Source organism: Schistocerca cancellata, chromosome 4, assembly GCF_023864275.1.
Source record: "Schistocerca cancellata isolate TAMUIC-IGC-003103 chromosome 4, iqSchCanc2.1, whole genome shotgun sequence".
In the NCBI taxonomy this organism is placed as follows: domain Eukaryota; kingdom Metazoa; phylum Arthropoda; class Insecta; order Orthoptera; family Acrididae; genus Schistocerca; species Schistocerca cancellata.
In genome coordinates, this window is record NC_064629.1 from 682558748 (window position 1) to 682578200 (window position 19453).

Genomic DNA, 19453 nt, shown 5'->3' on the forward strand with positions numbered 1-19453 from the left:
GACTTAATAATAAAATGTGCCAGTTGTACAACTATACTCTGTCTATGACTTCAAGTGTGCATGGTATACATTTTACTATAATAAAACTAAAAGTTATAAAAACAGTGGAGTCCAGAGTTAGACTATAGCCTGCTGCTTATGAAAAAAGAACCTCTTTTAAGTCTACTAAATATGATGTATGGACTACCATGCTTCGATATCGCACAACAGTGAACAACCTGAAAATCAGGAACTGTACAGTCACTGACACCTATCAACTTCTTACGATCTAAATTCCAGTTATCAAGTTGATTCTAGCTTTTAGGCTCAAACTCGTTACCCTTGGTGTAAGAATGATCGTGATTTAGTGACCTCTATCATGAAGCCATGTCTGCATTTATATTTTAAAATTGAGTAAGTGATGTGACATTAAAGGACCATTTCTAAGGTAGCACAAATAAAATGATTAATACATAATGAACAGTTTAAGGAGTTTTAAATAAAAACTGTCACAACAAATGCAGATAATTGTAATAACTACTTTTTTCTGGACATCAGAAAACTGTGATAGCAGGAAGACTAATCTTGTAATCACAATTAAGCTGTATGTGGTTTGCAACATATTTTAAATACTACTTCTTTGGGCTCCCACCACAACATTTTCTCAGGAAAATGTGGGGCTGTCAACAATAAGAATGATGTGTTTCTACTGGCTGATTTTTGTAATGTAAAACAAATAAATTAATCCAGATTTAACTTCATTTTTATTTTGTTAAGTGCCAATAATGTATTTATTCAGTCATGGTTGTTCTTTCAAACACTAGGCCAAAAACAACAACACTGATAGGACAGGCAGATGGACTCTTAGTGCAATATCTGGCTGCTGACTGATAAACAACATAAATCCTCTACATCAAAAAGCTCAAAATAATTTTTAAAAACCATACACAATTCATTTTCTTTTCCTGAAAGAAATAATTCCAGTTTGTGTAGCCCAGAGATTCCATTAGCACTGACCCTAAGAAAAACATTTGACATTTAAGCAGTGGATATATATATAAACACACACATATTATGTACAAATGGAAACAAAACATTCTACATTCGAGAAGATACATTTAAATTACAGTCTATGTGGCCAAACTTCAATCACCTTCCCCTCCAATGGCAGATTGTGGGAGTGCAAAGTCACAAAACATCTATTAATAAAAGTTATGATAATGTAATCTGCTGAAATATGCTAAATTAATATGATATATTTATAAATTAGTCATGTCTCTCCTGAATAATTTAAGTTCCTTCAGGTTCATTCAGTTTTAGAAGCTATTCTTGGCTTATCAGAAGGGGAAAATTACTTGAAATAGTAAAGATAGAAAGTTGTTGAAAAGATCATTTGAAAATGCGACATAGTACAAATTCTCAAGGCAGTAAAAATAACAAACACATTTTAATTACCGTAACTTTATTTTACTACTAGAGAAAATTCAAAATATTTTTTTGTGCACTTTTCTGTGAAAAGAACTTTAAATATAAGAGAATTTAGAAAATTTAATCTCTGGTGAGCAATGAAGTGAGATCAGTACTTAGGAATTTGCAACAGTCTTGTATCATTACTTTCTTCTTGTGTGTGTGTGTGTGTGTGTGTGGGGGGGGGGGGGGGGGGGGGGAGGTCACAATAAGGCGTTCAGTGACATCTGTGACTAAAATCAGTGATAGCAATCTTGGCTGTATATACATGGAAAAAGCTTTGGTAGTTACACAAATGAGACTGCACTACTAGTGCATTACATTTCATCTAAAGCAACGTCAACACGGTTACACCTGCATCTTTGTCTCCTATCATTACTACTTCAACAAGTTTGAAACTATGCAATTAAAACAACTCTTCACACAATTTCAATTTTCCACTAGAGACAATTCACAACCAATACTGATCAAATGTCAATTATCGTTACAAAATTTATGAGAAACTTGTCAAAAACAGAAAACTGAAATTGAACGTCACTGCATTAAAACTACATATGGAACTGAAATTTCAAGCTCTGTTTTCAGTTCAAATGCTGTATGATTACACATTACAAGCCCATTATGAAGTAAACATTTGAATTTACATAGTAATGCAACTGTTTAAAGCACAAGAACTTGGAGAAAGAAGTTTTGAGGAAGTAAAAAGAAATAAAAGTGCGATACAAAGCTATGCTCACAAAAAATTGAAATGATATGACACAATGTGGTACTGATAGAACAGCTCAAGTTACTTGAAATGATTTATTGATCACTCATAATTTGTTTTAATTAAAACACTACAAGAGTATATAGACTAAAAAAGCAACAGATTGTAACAAACAATCTCAAAGGGATGCAGTACAGCCAAACATACTGCTAAAATACACACATACATTACAGCAGGAGAAACATATGTAATTGTGACACAAGCAGTAACTGTTTATATGGTTTGGTGTCTTAAAAATGAGGAAGACAGAAGAGAGCCAAAATAGGGTAATTTGTGAGTGTCTCATGAAGGAAACACAAGTATCAAATGACTTTCTCCTACAAGCACTTTAGTCTTTCTTTCCCATGTTTAACTTTTATCAAATAATGTCTTCTAGTCAGAAACACCTATTTGCTATTATATGCTCCATGAAACCACTGTATTAGTATGGAATGCAAGTCATCTGATACATAGCATCTGTAACTACTGCTTTCATCTCAATTTCATATTTTTACATTATCATGCTTTCTGATGACACATGTAGAAGTGATCACTCATTTGCAACCCTCTAATGTCTGGCACAGTCACAGACTCTGGACCATATAAGCAGTTGCTGTCCACACCATAATCAGTTATGCTTACAATCACAGTGCTGTATGTGTGTAACATATCTTTATGTTAGGCACTAATTTTATGGTTAGGAATGTAGTCATGTTTTTTTAAGTACAGAAGGAACAAAGGGAAAATATTTGGATTTAACAGTCATTAGAGACGGAGCACAAGCTCGAAATGCATCAAGGATGGGGAAGGAAATCGGCCATTTCCTATCAAGACAACTGTCGCTTGCCAGGAGCAATTTTGGTAATTGACCAAAACCAAAATCTGGATGGCCAGATGTGGATCTGAACTGTCCAATGTGCTACCCACTGCACCCCCTCACTCAATATATTGTTTAAAAGCTGTTGCTTTTTGATCTGTACATTCTCATACTGCTAATATTGATTATAAATGCATTTTAAGGTATGTACAAAGTCAATCCATCTGAAGGTTATTTGTGTTCAAATTGAAGCCACTCAGAAATGGTTTATTAATCATTTCAAGCAACTGGAGGGCTAGCATAAAATTTGACAGTTGCCAAGCCATTCCATAGCCATGTGAGAATCATAGACAAAAACATATATAAAACAGGACAACAGATGTAGTAACATAGTACACATAATTTTATACAAAGTAAATAAATAAAAAGTCAGAACATGATAGGACACCGTATATATATATATATATATATATATATATATATATATATATATATATATATATATATATATAGACACACACACACACACACATACATGATGCTTGGAAGAAAAAAAAAAGACGTTGTGTGTGTGTGTGTGTGTGTGTGTGTGTGTGTGTGTGTGTGTTGGTGGGGGGGGGGGGGGCGCGAAAGAATGAAAGAAAGTGTACAGTCAGTTAAATTATAAAGTATAAATAATAACTATCACTCTCATTCATCACCCAACCAAACATATTTTGGTGTATGGTGAACACTGATTTTTGAAGTCACAGTAATAAACCATAATAAAGTATTTTCTAACTTTCTGCACGCATCCAGTCGCACAAGAGAACAGATGACCATTTGAACCTTGAGTGAGTTTGTAAGCTCCTTGCCACACACACATGCAATCACTGAAGGAACTTATCATCAAAATTTTAATCTATGTATTTTTAAAATTTTTCCAAGGCGTTGCTTTACTGTTGCCATTCCTTTTTTCGGCTTTCGATCTAAAACAAGAAAGAAAATACATAATGCCACTGGCGGATGTCATTGGATAGTACATATTCTGATAAATTAAGGAAATGTTTCTCTATCATAAAAGATTCCAATGTAATCATGGATTAAGTACTTTTGTTCCAATAAAGTGAGAACAAAGTTCTTTCTTTACTAGTATCAGACAAATAAAATGTTTAAAATACATGAAATATTTTAGGCAGTTGTTCATATTTCACTGTGGACTGTCTGTATCTTTTCTGAAGTTCAGTCAAGTATAGGCAATTTAAGGATCATTAATTTCAACATATTACTACTTTATGGGCATTAGAAATCTACTCATATGCTTTAATGGCCTTTGTCTTGTTTCTATAAAAGAGAGAAAAGAGGATCTGATTTTAATGTCTGCAACACAGTCATTAGAGATGTGTGCAATTTCAGGTAGGGCATCGATGATGGAAGAAATTACAGTGTCCTGGCATTCACCTTAGCTCATTTTGTGAAACAACAGAAAAGCTAAATCTTCAGGACCAGATTTTCTTGAATGTGAGCCTTAACCACTACCTCCCTCTGTTTTGTTTTTACAAAGAAGTGAAGGGATTGACTCTTTTCTGTAACAATGCTATCGAAGGATTTCATTTACTCACAAATTAAATTGAAAATATATTTATACAATGTTTCTCTTTACACATTATTGTTTTCCTTCCACATTAGAATGCTTAAGAAACTAAATACAATTACCATTTTTGCTTTGTTTTAACCAAAAAAAAGTTTCAAACTACACAATATTGCAGTTGTGCTCAGACAGACCTCTAGTTCTCATGAAAGACAGCCATGCAGCATTCAGTAGTGGACAATAAACTGAAACACATTGACATCCACTGTGCTAAAAATGTTGTTGAAATGTATTGCATGTAGAATGTGTCACTCACTAATAATGTGAGAAAATCCTAGAGAATTTTTATGAAAATTAATTTCAATATCTCATCACACACAATTGTATGTGTCATATTTTCATAAAAAATGACAAGTAACTGTTTTGATAAAAATTTTAATCACATATTTTTAAAAACAACCACCTAACTTAACTCAAGGGGAAAAGTACAATATCAAAGTCATAGGTTCATTAAAACTCTAATGACCTTGTTGTCGAAGATACAAATCAGCAAAATGTTGTTTGTACAAAAAAACTATGTAGGACAAAATAAGTGAAAAACAAAAGAAACAAAAAACAGATTTTGAAATATTCCTCACAGGAAAGTCACCACTAGTATATTACAAAGTATTTCCCCAAGGCCTATATATTCCACACAGACCAGTTTTTTTCTATGTAAAGTATGTGGAATGAGACTCTCTCTCTCTCTCTCTCTCTCTCTCTCTCTCTCTCTCTCTCTCGTTTCTATCTCTGAGTTATGAAGAGTGGGGAACAAATGCAGTATTGGTGGTGGTAGTGGGGGACAGACGATCAGAGGATGGGATGACAGGGGATGGAGAAACACTGGCTCAGGAATAAACACTGGGGAGGGGGGAGCGGCAGAGGCAGATGTGGTGAAAGACAGTTGTGGTAAGACGATAGGAAGGCAGGTATGGAAGTATGATACCAACACAACAGTATAAATGTTATGAACAGTTTCTTAGAAGAAAAAATTACACCTACATTTTTGAATATCACCATTCCTTGCAGATGGGAACATCCCCAATGCTGACACTGTACTTGTTGGCTGCTGAGCTAACGCAGTACTGTACTTCACTTTTTTCTTATTGTATGGTCTCTTCGGAGGCTATGGAGCAGAAATCATCCCTTAAGAATAGTTACAATATTAACAATAAAGGCTTACAGGTCTAGTGATATTCATTATTTCTATATTTTATTTATTTATTTATTTATTTATTTATTTATTTTTTTTTTTTTGAAACACACTCTTCAATAATTTCGAATTACACTAGTAAAATGAAAATACTACAAGTTCAGCAGGAAGTATTCTCTGATTTAATACACTATGTGATCAAAAGTATCCAACACCTCTATCTAATGCATAATAGACCACTAGATACCATGAGATGAGGTACCCATGGTCTAGGGGTAGCGTCTTTGATTCATAATCAAAACGTCTTCGGCCCCGGGTTCGATCCCCGCCACTGCCTGAATTTTGATAAATAATCAGCATTGGCAGCCGGCATAAGAAGTCAGCCTCATTCTGCCAACGGCCTTGTTAAAGAGGGCGGAGGAGCGGATAGAGGTTCAGGGCACTCTCTTGTCCTATGGGTGGGAAATTGCCCCTAAGGGCGGAAGAATCAGCAATGATCAACGACATGAGGATGCAGAAGGCAGTGGAAACCAGTGCATTAAAGATACGTAACGTGTATCCACAGGACATGTGGCCTGTAATTGAAGAAGTGTCATGATGATCTTTCCATTGGCAAAAGATTCCGGAATAGTCCCCCATTCGGATCTCCGGGAGGGGACTGCCAAGGGGGAGGTTACCAAGAGAAAAAGATTGAATAATCAACGAAAGGATAACGTTCTACGAGTCGGGGCGTGGAATGTCAGAAGCTTGAACATGGTAGGGAAACTAGAAAATCTGAAAAGGGAAATGCAAAGGCTCAATCTAGATATAGTAGGGGTCAGTGAAGTGAAGTGTAAGGAAGACAAGGATTTCTGGTCAGATGAGTATCGGGTAATATCAACAGCAGCAGAAAATGGTATAACAGGTGAAGGATTCGTTATGAATAGGAAGGTAGGGCAGAGGGTGTGTTACTGTGAACAGTTCAGTGACCGGGTTGTTCTAATCAGAATCGACAGCAGACCAACACTGACAACGATAGTTCAGGTATACATGCCGACGTCGCAAACTGAAGATGAACAGATAGAGAAAGTGTATGAGGATATTGAAAGGGTAATGCAGTATGTAAAGGGGGGCGAAAATCTAATAGTCACGGGCGACTGGAATGCAGTTGTAGGGGAAGGAGTAGAAGAAAAGGTTACAGGAGAATATGGGCTTGGGACAAGGAATGAAAGAGGAGAAAGACTAATTGAGTTCTGTAACAAGTTTCAACTAGTAATAGCAAATACCCTGTTCAAGAATCACAAGAGGAGGAGGTATACTTGGAAAAGGCCAGGAGATACGGGAAGATTTCAATTAGATTACATCATGGTCAGACAGAGATTCCGAAATCAGATACAGGATTGTAAGGCGTACCCAGGAGCAGATATAGACTCAGATCACAATATAGTAGTGATGAAGAGTAGGCTGAAGTTCAAGACATTAGTCAGGAAGAATCAATACGCAAAGAAGTGGGATACGGAAGTACTAAGGAATGACGAGTTCTCTAACGCTATAGATACAGCAATAAGGAATAGTGCAGTAGGCAGTACAGTTGAAGAGGAATGGACATCTCTAAAAAGGGCCATCACAGAAGTTGGGAAGGAAAACATAGGTACAAAGAAGGTAGCTGCGAAGAAACCATGGGTAACAGAAGAAATACTTCAGTTGATTGATGAAAGGAGGAAGTACAAACATGTTCCAGGAAAATCAGAAATACAGAAATACAAGTCGCTGAGAAATGAAATAAATAGGAAGTACAGGGAAGCTAAGACAAAATGGCTGCAGGAAAAATGTGAAGACATCGAAAAAGATATGATTGTCGGAAGGACAGACTCAGCATACAGGAAAGTCAAAACAACCTTTGGTGACATTAAAAGCAATGGTGGTAACATTAAGAGTGCAACGGGAATTCCACTGTTAATGCAGAGGAGAGAGCAGATAGGTGGAAAGAATACATTGAAAGCCCCTATGAGGGTGAAGATTTGTCTGATGTGATAGAAGAAGAAACAGGAGTCGATTTAGAAGAGATAGGGGATCCAGTATTAGAATCGGAATTTAAAAGAGCTTTGGAGGACTTACGGTCAAATAAGGCAGAAGGGATAGATAACATTCCATCAGAATTTCTAAAATCATTGGGGGAAGTGGCAACAAAACGACTATTCACATTGGTGTGTAGAATATATGAGTCTGGCGATATACCATCTGACTTTCGGAAAAGCATCATCCACACAATTCCGAAGACAGCAACAGCTGACAAGTGCGAGAATTATCGCACAATCAGCTTAACAGCTCATGCATCGAAGCTGCTTACAAGAATAATATACAGAAGAATGGAAAAGAAAATTGAGAATGCGCTAGGTGACGATCAGTTTGGCTTTAGGAAAAGTAAAGGGATGAGAGAAGCAATTCTGACGTTACGGCTAATAATGGAAGCAAGGCTAAAGAAAAATCAAGACACTTTCATAGGATTTGTCGACCTGGAAAAAGCGTTCGACAATATAAGATGCTGCAAGCTGTTCGAGATTCTGAAAAAAGTAGGGGTAAGCTATAGGGAGAGACGGGTCGTATACAATATGTACAACAACCAACGAAGTGCTCGTATTAAGAAGGGTGTAAGACAAGGCTGTATCCTTTCGCCCCTACTCTTCAATCTGTACATCGAGGAAGCAATGATGGAAATAAAAGAAAGGTTCAGGAGTGGAATTAAAATACAAGGTGAAAGGATATCAATGATACGATTCGCTGATGACATTGCTATCCTGAGTGAAAGTGAAGAAGAATTAAATGATCTGCTGAACGGAATGAACAGTCTAATGAGTACACAGTATGGTTTGAGAGTAAATCAGAGAAAGACGAAGGTAATGAGAAGTAATAGAAATGTGAACAGTGAGAAACTTAACATCAGGATTGATGGTCACGAAGTCAATGAATTTAAGGAATTCTGCTACCTAGGCAGTAAAATAACCAATGACGGACAGAGCAAGGAGGACATCAAAAGCAGACTTGCTATGGCAAAAAAGGCATTTCTGGCCAAGAGAAGTCTACTAATATCAAATACCGGCCTTAATTTGAGGAAGAAATTTCTGAGGATGTACGTCTGGAGTACAGCATTGTATGGTAGTGAAACACGGACTGTGGGAAAACCGGAACAGAAGAGAATCGAAGCATTTGAGATGTGGTGCTATAGACGTATGTTGAAAATTAGGTGGACTGATAGGGTAAGGAATGAGGAGGTTCTACGCAGAATCGGAGAGGAAAGGAATATGTGGAAAACACTGATAAGGAGAAGGGACAGGATGATAGGACATCTGCTAAGACATGAGGGAATGACTTCCATGGTACTAGAGGGAGCTGTAGAGGGCAAAAACTGTAGAGGAAGACAGAGATTGGAATACGTCAAGCAAATAATTGAGGACGTAGGTTGCAAGTGCTACTCTGAGATGAAGAGGTTAGCACAGGAAAGGAATTCATGGCGGGCCGCATCAAACCAGTCAGTAGACTGATGACAAAAAAAGATACCATGAAAAGTGGACCCGCCAGCATAAAAGGAGGCGGACAGTACTGTGTTGTCAGTAGAGAAGCAGTAACAGCAAAATGGATCAGTGAGAAAAGCTCAGTGACTTCCAACATGGACTAGTCATTGAATGCCACCTGAATAACAAACACATGGAGGATATTTCGACCATTCTAAATCTGCCCACCAAGTTGACTGTTAGTGTTGTGAGTCTGAAATGGAAACATGAAAGAACCATCCGGCATTGTGGAGGATGGTTGATAAAAGTTGCATGCAATCAGCAGAAATAATTACCAGTGAATTTCAAAGGGCTGCCACCAATCCAGCTTGCACAATGACTGTGCACAGGGAGATGAAAAGAATGGGGTACAATGATTGAGCAGCACCTAATAAGCCACACATTTCTGTAATCAATGCTTAGTGATGCTTCAGGTGGTGTAAAGAGCAATGTCACTGGACAGTGAATGACTGGAAACAAGGGATTTGGAGCAATGATTCGCACTATATCCTGGGGTAACCTGATGGAAGGCTTTGGGTTTGGCAGATGCTTGGAGATCGTTATCTGCCATCATGTATAGTGCCGACAGTGAAGTACAGAGGAGGTAGTGTTACGGTATGGGGGTGTTTCTCGTGGTTAGGGTATGGTCTCCTTATTGCGCTTAAGAAAATGCTAAGGATGTGAACACATTTTACAGCATTATGTACTGCATATATTAGAGTAACAGCTCAGAGGTGATGACTGTATATCAGTCTGATAATTTGTTGTTGTTGTCTTCAGTACATAGACTGGTTTGATGCAGCTTTCCACGCTACTCTATCCTGTGTGAGCTGCTTCATCTCCGAGTAACTACTGAAACTTACATCCTTCGGAATCTGCTTAGTGTATTCAGCTCTTTGTCTCCCTCTATGATTTTTACCCTCCTTGCTTCCCTCCAATACTAAATTGGTGATCCCTTAATCCCTCACAATGTGTCCTACCAACCGATATCTTCTTTTAGTCAGGTTGTGCCACAAATTCCGATTCTCCCCAATTCTATTCAGGACCTCCTCATTAGTTATGTGATCTACCCATCTAATCTTCAGCATTCTCCTGTAGCACCACATTTCAGAAGTCTCTATTTTCTTCTCGTCTATACTATTTACTGTCCATGTTTCATTTCCATACATGGCTACACTCCATAAAAATACTTTCAGAAAAAAACTTCCTGATACTTAAATCTTTACCCAATCTTAACAAATTTCTCTTCTTCAGTAATACTTTCCTTGCCATTGTCAGTCTACATTTTATATGTGCTCTACTTTGGCCATCATCAGTTATTTTGCTCCCCAAATAGCAAAACTCATCTACTACTTTAAGTGTCTCATTTCCTAATTTAATTCCCTCTGCATCACCTGATTTAATTCGATTACATTCCATTATCCTTGTTTTGCTTTTGTTGATGTTCATCTTATATCCTCCTGTGAAGACACCATCCATTCCGTTTAACTGCTCTTCCAGGTCCTTTGCTGTCTCTGACAAAATTACAATGTCATCGGCAAACCTCAAAGTTTTTATTTCTTCTCCACAGATTTTAATTCCTACTTACAATTTCTCTTTTGTTCCCTTTACTGCTTGCTCAATATACAGATTTGGTAACATCAGGGTAGGCCACAACCCTGTCTCACTCCCTGCCCAACCACCGCTTCCCTTTCATGCCCCCGGCTCTTGTAATTATCATCTGGTTTCTGTACAAATTGTAAACAGCCTTTCACTCCCTGTATTTGACCCTTGCCACCCTCAGAATTTGAAAGAGAGTATTCCAGTCAATGTTGTCAAAAGCTTTCTCTAAGTCCACAAATGCTAGAAGCATAGGTTTGTCTTTCCTTAATCTATCTTCTAAGGTAAGTCATAGGGTCAGTGTTCCAACATTTTTACGGAATACAAACTGACAATTTACCCTATCATAAAGCACCATTTGTGAGGCAATGTATTATGAACAACAACATTCTTGAAATGGACTGGACTGTCCAGAATCCCGACCTAACTCCAACTGAAGACATTTGGAATTAGTTATAACACTGACTTTTCTCCAGACCACAGAGCTTCCAACATCATTACCTTCTCTGGTTTCAGCTCTTGTGGAAGAATAGGCTGCCTTTCCTCCCCAGACATTCAGACACCTCACTTAATGTGTCCCCATCATGAGTTCAAGCTGAAGGTGAAGGGTGGACGTACCCCATATTGATGTTCACTAATAGGTGTCCAGATACTTTTGATCATACGGTGTACATTAATGAACAACTATTAAGAGTTATTACTCTCTAAGTGTTTAAGCTATCTTTGCCAAATGAAACTAGATGTCATAGAGACAGAAAATCTTTGAGTTCATTCATGTCTCAATGACTGAGAATGCAACCACAAGATGAGCAGCAAAATTTCATTACAAGCTCCACTGCAGAAAAATTCTGAAAACAGTTGCAGGACACACTATATCAATGAAAACTGTCCACACCCAGCTCTGACATTGGCATCTCTGCATATGTGCCAGTGGTGTGTCCCCCATTAACAGCTCAACACACAGTATCCAAAGATGTCACATAGTGGAACATTGAATAATGATGGGAATGTGGGTAATACACCAAATGGAGACATTTCGGTGGAGAAATTTCCTTCTCTGATGAGTTACAATTTATTCCCATTCCTGAGAACCAATGTGTTCACATACGGAGAGCATGAAAAATTTGGAAAGACTCATTCTAAAAAGGAACATCCCAATATCATAGTGGTGGTATGACAATGTTGACAGGAATCAAAACTGGCTGAATAAATTTCTTTCAAGGGGTTATTCTAATCCTGTGACATAAAATTTTTATATCACTGGCAATTCTTACAGTCCAATGTGATATTCTGTTTCAGAATGATCACTTTTTAAAGACACCAGAAACTGAATGACCCCCTTATTTCTTCCTTAAATACAGTATTGCTCAGGATCACACATAAGGACCATATCATCTTGGAATTCATCCCTCAAATAGCACACACGTGTCCCATTGCATCCATCACGAAGCTCGTCATCTCTGTCGAAATCCTTAACAGACTGAAAAATAATCATTTGCTTGCTCTTGTGATTGTCATTTGGTCTACTCTTTGCATCAGTTTGCTTGTTTTACATCTACATTAACTGAAGCAGAGAAATGAAGACCTTAACCATCAACTAGAAACTGAAGAGAGTTTGTTTGTGTGTGTGTGTGTGGGGGGGGGGGGGGGGGATTTTTTCCCCCCATTAAGTAACATTAACTTTACATACTGTCTGCAAGCGCAGATTTTGTTTCGGTTTTCTTTTTTCCCTTTGACCAACCCCTGTCCATGTATCTGACACTTTCATTTAAGATTTTGCACTGAGGAAAGTTATCAAAAAGTGAATAAGAAGTGGTTGGAACACTAAAAAATTTTCACAGCATGGACCAAGTATAAATAACAAATAAATAATAATAATAATAATAGTCTTATTTTAAACAAAATATTCTAGGGGATGTACAAGTTTCAGAATTATACTTGCAAGCGTACAATTTCACTCACTGGTACAACTGCCCGCTTGGCAGCTGCGGCCTCAAGAACTTTTTCAACACACTGTTTCTTTGTCCCTTCTCTCAAAGGCCTATCTGTCTTTGGAAGCAATGGGCCTAATCTTGCCCTAGGAGACCATGATTCATCCATGTTTCGTTTTCCTCTCGATTTGAAAGTATTATCTTCGTCATCAGACGTGTCAATTGCTGGGTAAACTGTAAAATAAAAAATTTGTCTTAATACAGCGATTGGTCTTGAAAGACAGAAAATGACTAACATTCAAAATGAACTTATACAAAACAAAATCAAATACAGAAAACTCCAAACCAAGTGGAGCATCATATTAAAATTATTTTTTACAATGATCACTAATATACGGGTCAGCTACAAGAAACTATGTTTACAGCTTAATGTAAATGTGGTTGAAACAACAAAACTTAATGTAAACAAATTCTATAAAGGACCACTCAACATCACAAAATCCCCATCAATAAATAGTGTACAGACTTACTTAGACATCACATAAAAACTTAACATTCACACTACAGTAATTTCGTAAGCATCTAAAATAGAGACCATCTCAATTGTCTACTGGCTATTGTCATTGGCATCAGACATGGTGATCTCCAGTTCGATTCCCAGTCATCATCCGAGATATTTCGAGATTGTAAGATTTGGAATTGAATCCACTTTGCTTTAAAAGAAAAAAAAAAAAAAAAACAATCAATCTGAAACACAAGCTGCCTAACTAGCTTCAAATTCAAATGCTTACATCAGGCTGCATAATACACAGAAATTATAATAATAAGTTTTTTCTGAAATGGAGATTATATCCCCATGATACAGCTACTTTTTCATTTGTATATAAAGCACAACTGGTTAAGAACATGTACAATCACTTATCTTTTAATTTTCACTTATTCTGCTAGCAAGATCTGGTGCCGAAAGCCACATAGCAGCTCTGGTGGATAGTGGCTGTGGAAGAGATTGGATCTGTCTATGCCTAGCAATGTTGTGAGAGCATCTTCAGTGTTGGTGTTGCCTAGGACTAGTCTTTTGCTTTTTTAAAGTTCTGACATACCTTTCAGGTTCTCTGTTCCAAGGTAACTGAGAAGGTGGGATGATAATGTGTTCTAAGTCATTTTCTGGTAAAAGGTTGTGAATATGGATCCAGTGAACTTAGGACCATTGTGAGACACAATGTTTCTTGCAGTCTCCACAATAGTGAACATATTCAGTAGCTCTGTAGCTGTGGGGGAAGTTATTTGATAAGTGTATACCAAGACTGGTCACGCCATTCACAGTAACAAGCCATGTTGCATCATCAGAGATACGGTCCAGAGTCTTCTGCTGTTGCATGTGCAACTATAGGTGATGTGATGGGGAATCCTGAGGGACTGATATACACGCTGGAGTCATCCTGTAATCACATGCCCTTCCCATTTTTAAACAGTAATCTTGATGGGGCAATAGTGCTTCAGCATGGGCTTGTTGACTTGTTAATCTATACTCAAGTTTGTAGTGGTAGTTGCAGTTCCTCAGAAAAGTCACACAACACTGCAGTCTGTGTGACATTTTTCAGGCAGTTAAAACCATGGTCTGAATTAGGCTAAAAGCAGATTATGATCTGCAAGTAAGTGGAATTTCTTTTGAAATGTTTTCTTAAATACTTCACAACAGCACAAAAATGATATTTACTTAATATCCAAACGATTTTACATGCATGGTGTTATAAAGATGTCCAAACATTAAATAAATGAATATTTTTGAGCCACTATCTTTTGTTTAAGATATGACATGATTTCAAAAAGCATGTCACAAGATTAGTTGATAGCCTTCCCAACTGAATATGAAGTGCTCATAACTCAGTCAGATACAGATACAAAATATTAATTCTGGTGTATCATTAACAACATTTTATTTACGTCACTGTCGCAGAACAATGCAGACACACAATGAAACAAGACAGAATGATTGTCACAAGGTAGTTATATCAGTCAAGCTTGATCGGTAGCTGCAAGAAGTTTTTTCAGAACAAAAGTGTCAGAGTGTCGCACTGCAGCAAAGATAAATTTAATCACAGCGCTACTGGTAGCCAGCGCACAAACAGCCAGCGCACAAACGTTTTTGACAGCTTAGCCCGATAAGTCAGCTGTTGACTTGTTATTGGAGGTTATTGACATCTGTTGCTACATCAAGCCCTCGGGGAGAGAAGAATGTCCCCCACGAATCGCACCAGGAAGTGTGCGCATGGTCTAGAATGCGTTCGGCACTGTAGCTGATCTTCTGCTTCCAGTGGAGGTTGCTGTACTAGAGGTGCAGATTGTGGCTGGTTGCGTTGTGCATGCTTTTTGTTGCAATTCTGGCAACAGAAAGGATGGCTTACCCAGTTGATGGAGACAGTACTGGGTTTGCTGTTAACTGAAATGTCTTATTTTTTTCTTCACGTCTGCCAATGGCATGATGAGGGCCTGTGTATAGAGGTGTCAGTGCCGGTTTCGTTCTATCCCTGTGTAACATCACATGTGTGCAAATCTGCAATTTGCGGTGCACAAACATTTATGATGTTCCATGCTTTGATGCTGGATTTGATTTGTGCCCTGCATCGAGACCGCGCAAGGATCAATCCATTTGCCAGGAAGCTGTAGTACCTCTCCATAAATTAGCTCAGGCATTGAGGATTCCACATCAAGTTTGCAAGCATTATGTAGACTGAGCAAGACCAATGGTAAGGCTGTTGTCCAATTTGACTTATGACACATTAATGCAGCTTTTAATGACCAGTGCCAGCATTCAATCATTCCATTTACTTACTGGGTGACAGCTTGTAATCTGGTTAAAGACAGTGGCTAATGATTTCACTGAAATATTTTTTAGTTGTATGGCTTCCAACCAGTTCGTAAAGCAGTTGATTGCTTTTAACAGATTTCATTGGCCTTTTGAGGGCACTAATGGTCCTACAACATCAATTTGTACGTGTGCAAATCTTGCAACTGTGTCTGGGAAATATCACACAGATGCAAGTACATGGCAAAATACTTTGTTTTGCTGACATTGAACCCATGCACGAGTCCAGGTTCTAAAAACTTTCTGCACACTGGGCCACATTGAATGTTTAACAGTCATTTTCACTATTGATGTAACACCAGAATGACATAAGATTTTCAGGCACTTTGAAGCATGTTTATGGACTGAGGAAGATATAAATGAACAAGATATGCCATTTGAAACTTCACGGCAGGAACGTCAATCAGTTTCAGCCGAAGGTTGGAGGAAGTGTGTTTGAGCAGATCCTGTAACTCCTGGTCCTCCTCTTGTGCTTTGGAAAGCTGAGTAAAGTCCACTGCATCCATTATAGTGTTTACACAGGATAGGCAGTCAACTACTATGTTGTCAGTTCTTGATATGCGGCATACATCGGGGCAAAAATGAACAATAAATTCCACTTGATTGTACTGTCATGGAAAGAATACATTGAAAGCCTCTATGAGGGTGAAGATTTGTCTGATGTGATAGAAGAAGAAACAGGAGTCGATTTAGAAGAGAGAGGGGATCCAGTATTAGAATCGGAATTTAAAAGAGCTTTGGAGGACTTACGGTCAAATAAGGCAGAAGGGATAGATAACATTCCATCAGAATTTCTAAAATCATTATGATAACATTCCATCAGAATTTCTAAAATCATTGGGGGGAAGTGGCAACAAAACGACTATTCACATTGGTGTGTGGAATATATGAGTCTGGCGATATACCATCTGACTTTTGGAAATGCATCATCCACACAATTCCGAAGACGGCAAGGGCTGACAAGTGCGAGAACTATCGCACAATCAGCTTAACAGCTCATGCATCGAAGCTGCTTACAAGAATAATATACAGAAGAATGGAAAAGAAAATTGAGAATGCGCTAGGTGACGATCAGTTTGGCTTTAGGAAAAGTAAAGGGACGAGAGAGGCAATTCTGACGTTACGGCTAATAATGGAAGCAAGGCTAAAGAAAAATCAAGACACTTTCATAGGATTTGTCGACCTGGAAAAAGCGTTCGACAATATAAAATGGTGCAAGCTGTTCGAGATTCTGAAAAAAGTAGGTGTAAACTATAGGGAGAGATGGGTCATATACAATATGTACAACAACCAAGAGGGAATAATAAGAGTGGACGATCAAGAATGAAGTGCTCATATTAAGAAGGTTGTAAGACAAGGCTGTAGCCCTACTCTTCAATCTGTACATCGAGGAAGCAATGATGGAAATAAAAGAAAGGTTCAGGAGTGGAATTAAAATACAAGGTGAAAGGATATCAATGATACGATTCGCTGATGACATTGCTATCCTGAGTGAAAGTGAAGAAGAATTAAATGATCTGCTGAACGGAATGAACAGTCTAATGAGTACACAGTATGGTTTGAGAGTAAATCGGAGAAAGACGAAGGTAATGAGAAGTAATAGAAATGAGAACAGTGAGACACTTAACATCAGGATTGATGGTCACAAAGTCAATGGAGTTAAGGAATTCTGCTACCTAGGCAGTAAAATAACCAATGACGGACAGAGCAAGGAGGACATCAAAAGCAGACTCGCTATGGCAAAAAAGGCATTTCTGACCAAGAGAAGTCTACTAATATCAAATACCGGCCTTAATTTGAGGAAGAAATTTCTGAGGATGTACGTCTGGAGTACAGCATTGTATGGTAGTGAAACACGGACTGTGGGAAAACCGGAACAGAAGAGAATCGAAGCATTTGAGATGTGGTGCTATAGACGAATGTTGAAAATTAGGTGGACTGATAAGGTAAGGAATGAGGAGGTTCTATGCAGAATCGGAGAGGAAAGGAATATGTGGAAAACACTGATAAGGAGAAGGGACAGGATGATAGGACATCTGCTAAGACATGAGGGAATGACTTCCATGGTACTAGAGGGAGCTGTAGAGGGCAAAAACTGTAGAGGAAGACAGAGATTGGAATATGTCAAGCAAATAATTGAGGACGTAGATTGCAAGTGCTACTCTGAGATGAAGAGGTTAGCACAGGAAAGGAATTCGTGGCGGGCCGCATCAAACCAGTCAATAGACTAATGATAAAAAAAAAAGAGAATTTATCATTGTTCTGTATGAAGGCATAGATGAGTGGTTTGCAATCTGTGTAAACTGCAAACTCACTCTCCTCTTATAACATACAAAAGTATTTAATAGATTCGTAAAGCACAAGTTGTTTGTGATAGTATACACACTTTTTTTGTTGTGACAGAGAGAGCTTCTCCGAGTAAAATGCGAGTGGCTGCCACACATCATCTCTGTGTTGTTGTAATGCTGTGTCAATCGTGGTTTGACTTTTATCCACCACCAGTGCAAGAGGTGCTTGTAATGTGGGATGTGCAAGGAGTGCTGCACTCACTATACTTTGCTTGGCTATCTCAAAAGCAATGCTCATAGCATCTGTCCACAGTACTGGAATTTTCCCCTTAACTTTAGGGCCAGACAATGGTGCAGTTAGGGGTTGTTGAACCTCTGGTGAATAGGGTACAGGACACTGGCAAATACTGAGGATTCCCAGAAAGCGGCATAATTCTTTTGGTGTTTCCAGCCATGGAATCTTCAATATTGCTTCTATTTTTTCTGAAGTGATAACAATCCTGCTGATGAGATCAGATTGGCCTAAAACGGTGATTTCTGGTTGCCCAAAACCATACTTGGCAGTAATTGACACAACCTTGCTGTGGCCGAAAGAACAAGAATTTTGATAAGATACATGAAGCAATATAACAAACCTTGTAGCACTGAATCTATAAACCTCTGCTAAGTCTACGCAGAATTTCGTAAACTGAATGTCATAAACTGTCTCTCAAAAAGGCCAAACTGTGTACTAATAGCCATCTTAGGTATGTCCTCTTCAGCCACAGGAATTGTGTGTACACCTTAGCACAGTCTAGCACACTAAATATAGTTGCACCACGTAATGTGTAATTGTAGTCTCTTAATACTGGCACAGGATAGTGATCTGATATTGTTCTAGTGTGATGGGATGTGGAAATCTCCGCATGGGTGCCATGTGCCACTTTCTATTGGTACCAAGTACAAAAACAATGACCAGGGCTACTGGAGGAGCGTATGATTGCCTTCCTTCAACACTGCATTGAAATTTGTTTTGGCAGTAGCGTAAAGATCTGGAGCTAGGTGTCTTGGCTTACATGAAGTTGTGGGCCTGCATTGGTGTTGATGTAGTGCACAATGCTGTGACTTAACTTTATCTGAGCACCTGGGGGTCGCGTGATACCTGGGGATTGCTCCAACAGGCCTGTGATACTGCCGACGAGATGTATTGGCAATGTCCAGCAGTAGACAATAATGTGTAAGAAAGTCAGCTCAGATTATGGGTTCTGTCATATCTGCTACAGTAAAGTTCCAAGTGAAGGCATGGTGTAATCCTAAATCCAGTTGTGTGTGCCTAGGTCGCTACGGACATGTTATCAGCTGCAGAGAGGCAGAATGTCTGCGGCCGATATCTACACAATAGATTCCATGGAAAAATAAATAAATCAGATCCCGTGTCCACAGAAAACTTCTGTCCTGTCTTCCTATCAGTTACGAAAAGGTGCAGGGAT

At 38.3% G+C, this 19453-nt stretch overlaps 1 protein-coding gene across 2 annotated transcripts in view; it reads right to left on the reverse strand.

Moving 5' to 3' along the window:
- Positions 1-3628: 3628 nt before the first annotated feature.
- Positions 3629-19453, reverse strand: part of LOC126184991 (lysine-specific demethylase phf2-like) — a 173843-nt gene continuing 158018 nt past the window's right edge. The window contains exons 15-17 of one of the 2 annotated variants that reach the window (XM_049927702.1): positions 12862-13064; positions 5620-5743; positions 3629-3976 (exon numbers count right to left, since the gene is read on the reverse strand). In XM_049927702.1, coding sequence (XP_049783659.1) covers positions 3897-3976; positions 5620-5743; positions 12862-13064 — 407 coding nt within the window. In that variant the 3' untranslated portion in view covers positions 3629-3896. Of the gene's footprint in view, positions 3977-5619; positions 5744-12849; positions 13065-19453 lie in introns of both variants that reach the window. The other variant, XM_049927701.1, reaches the window with a different exon arrangement.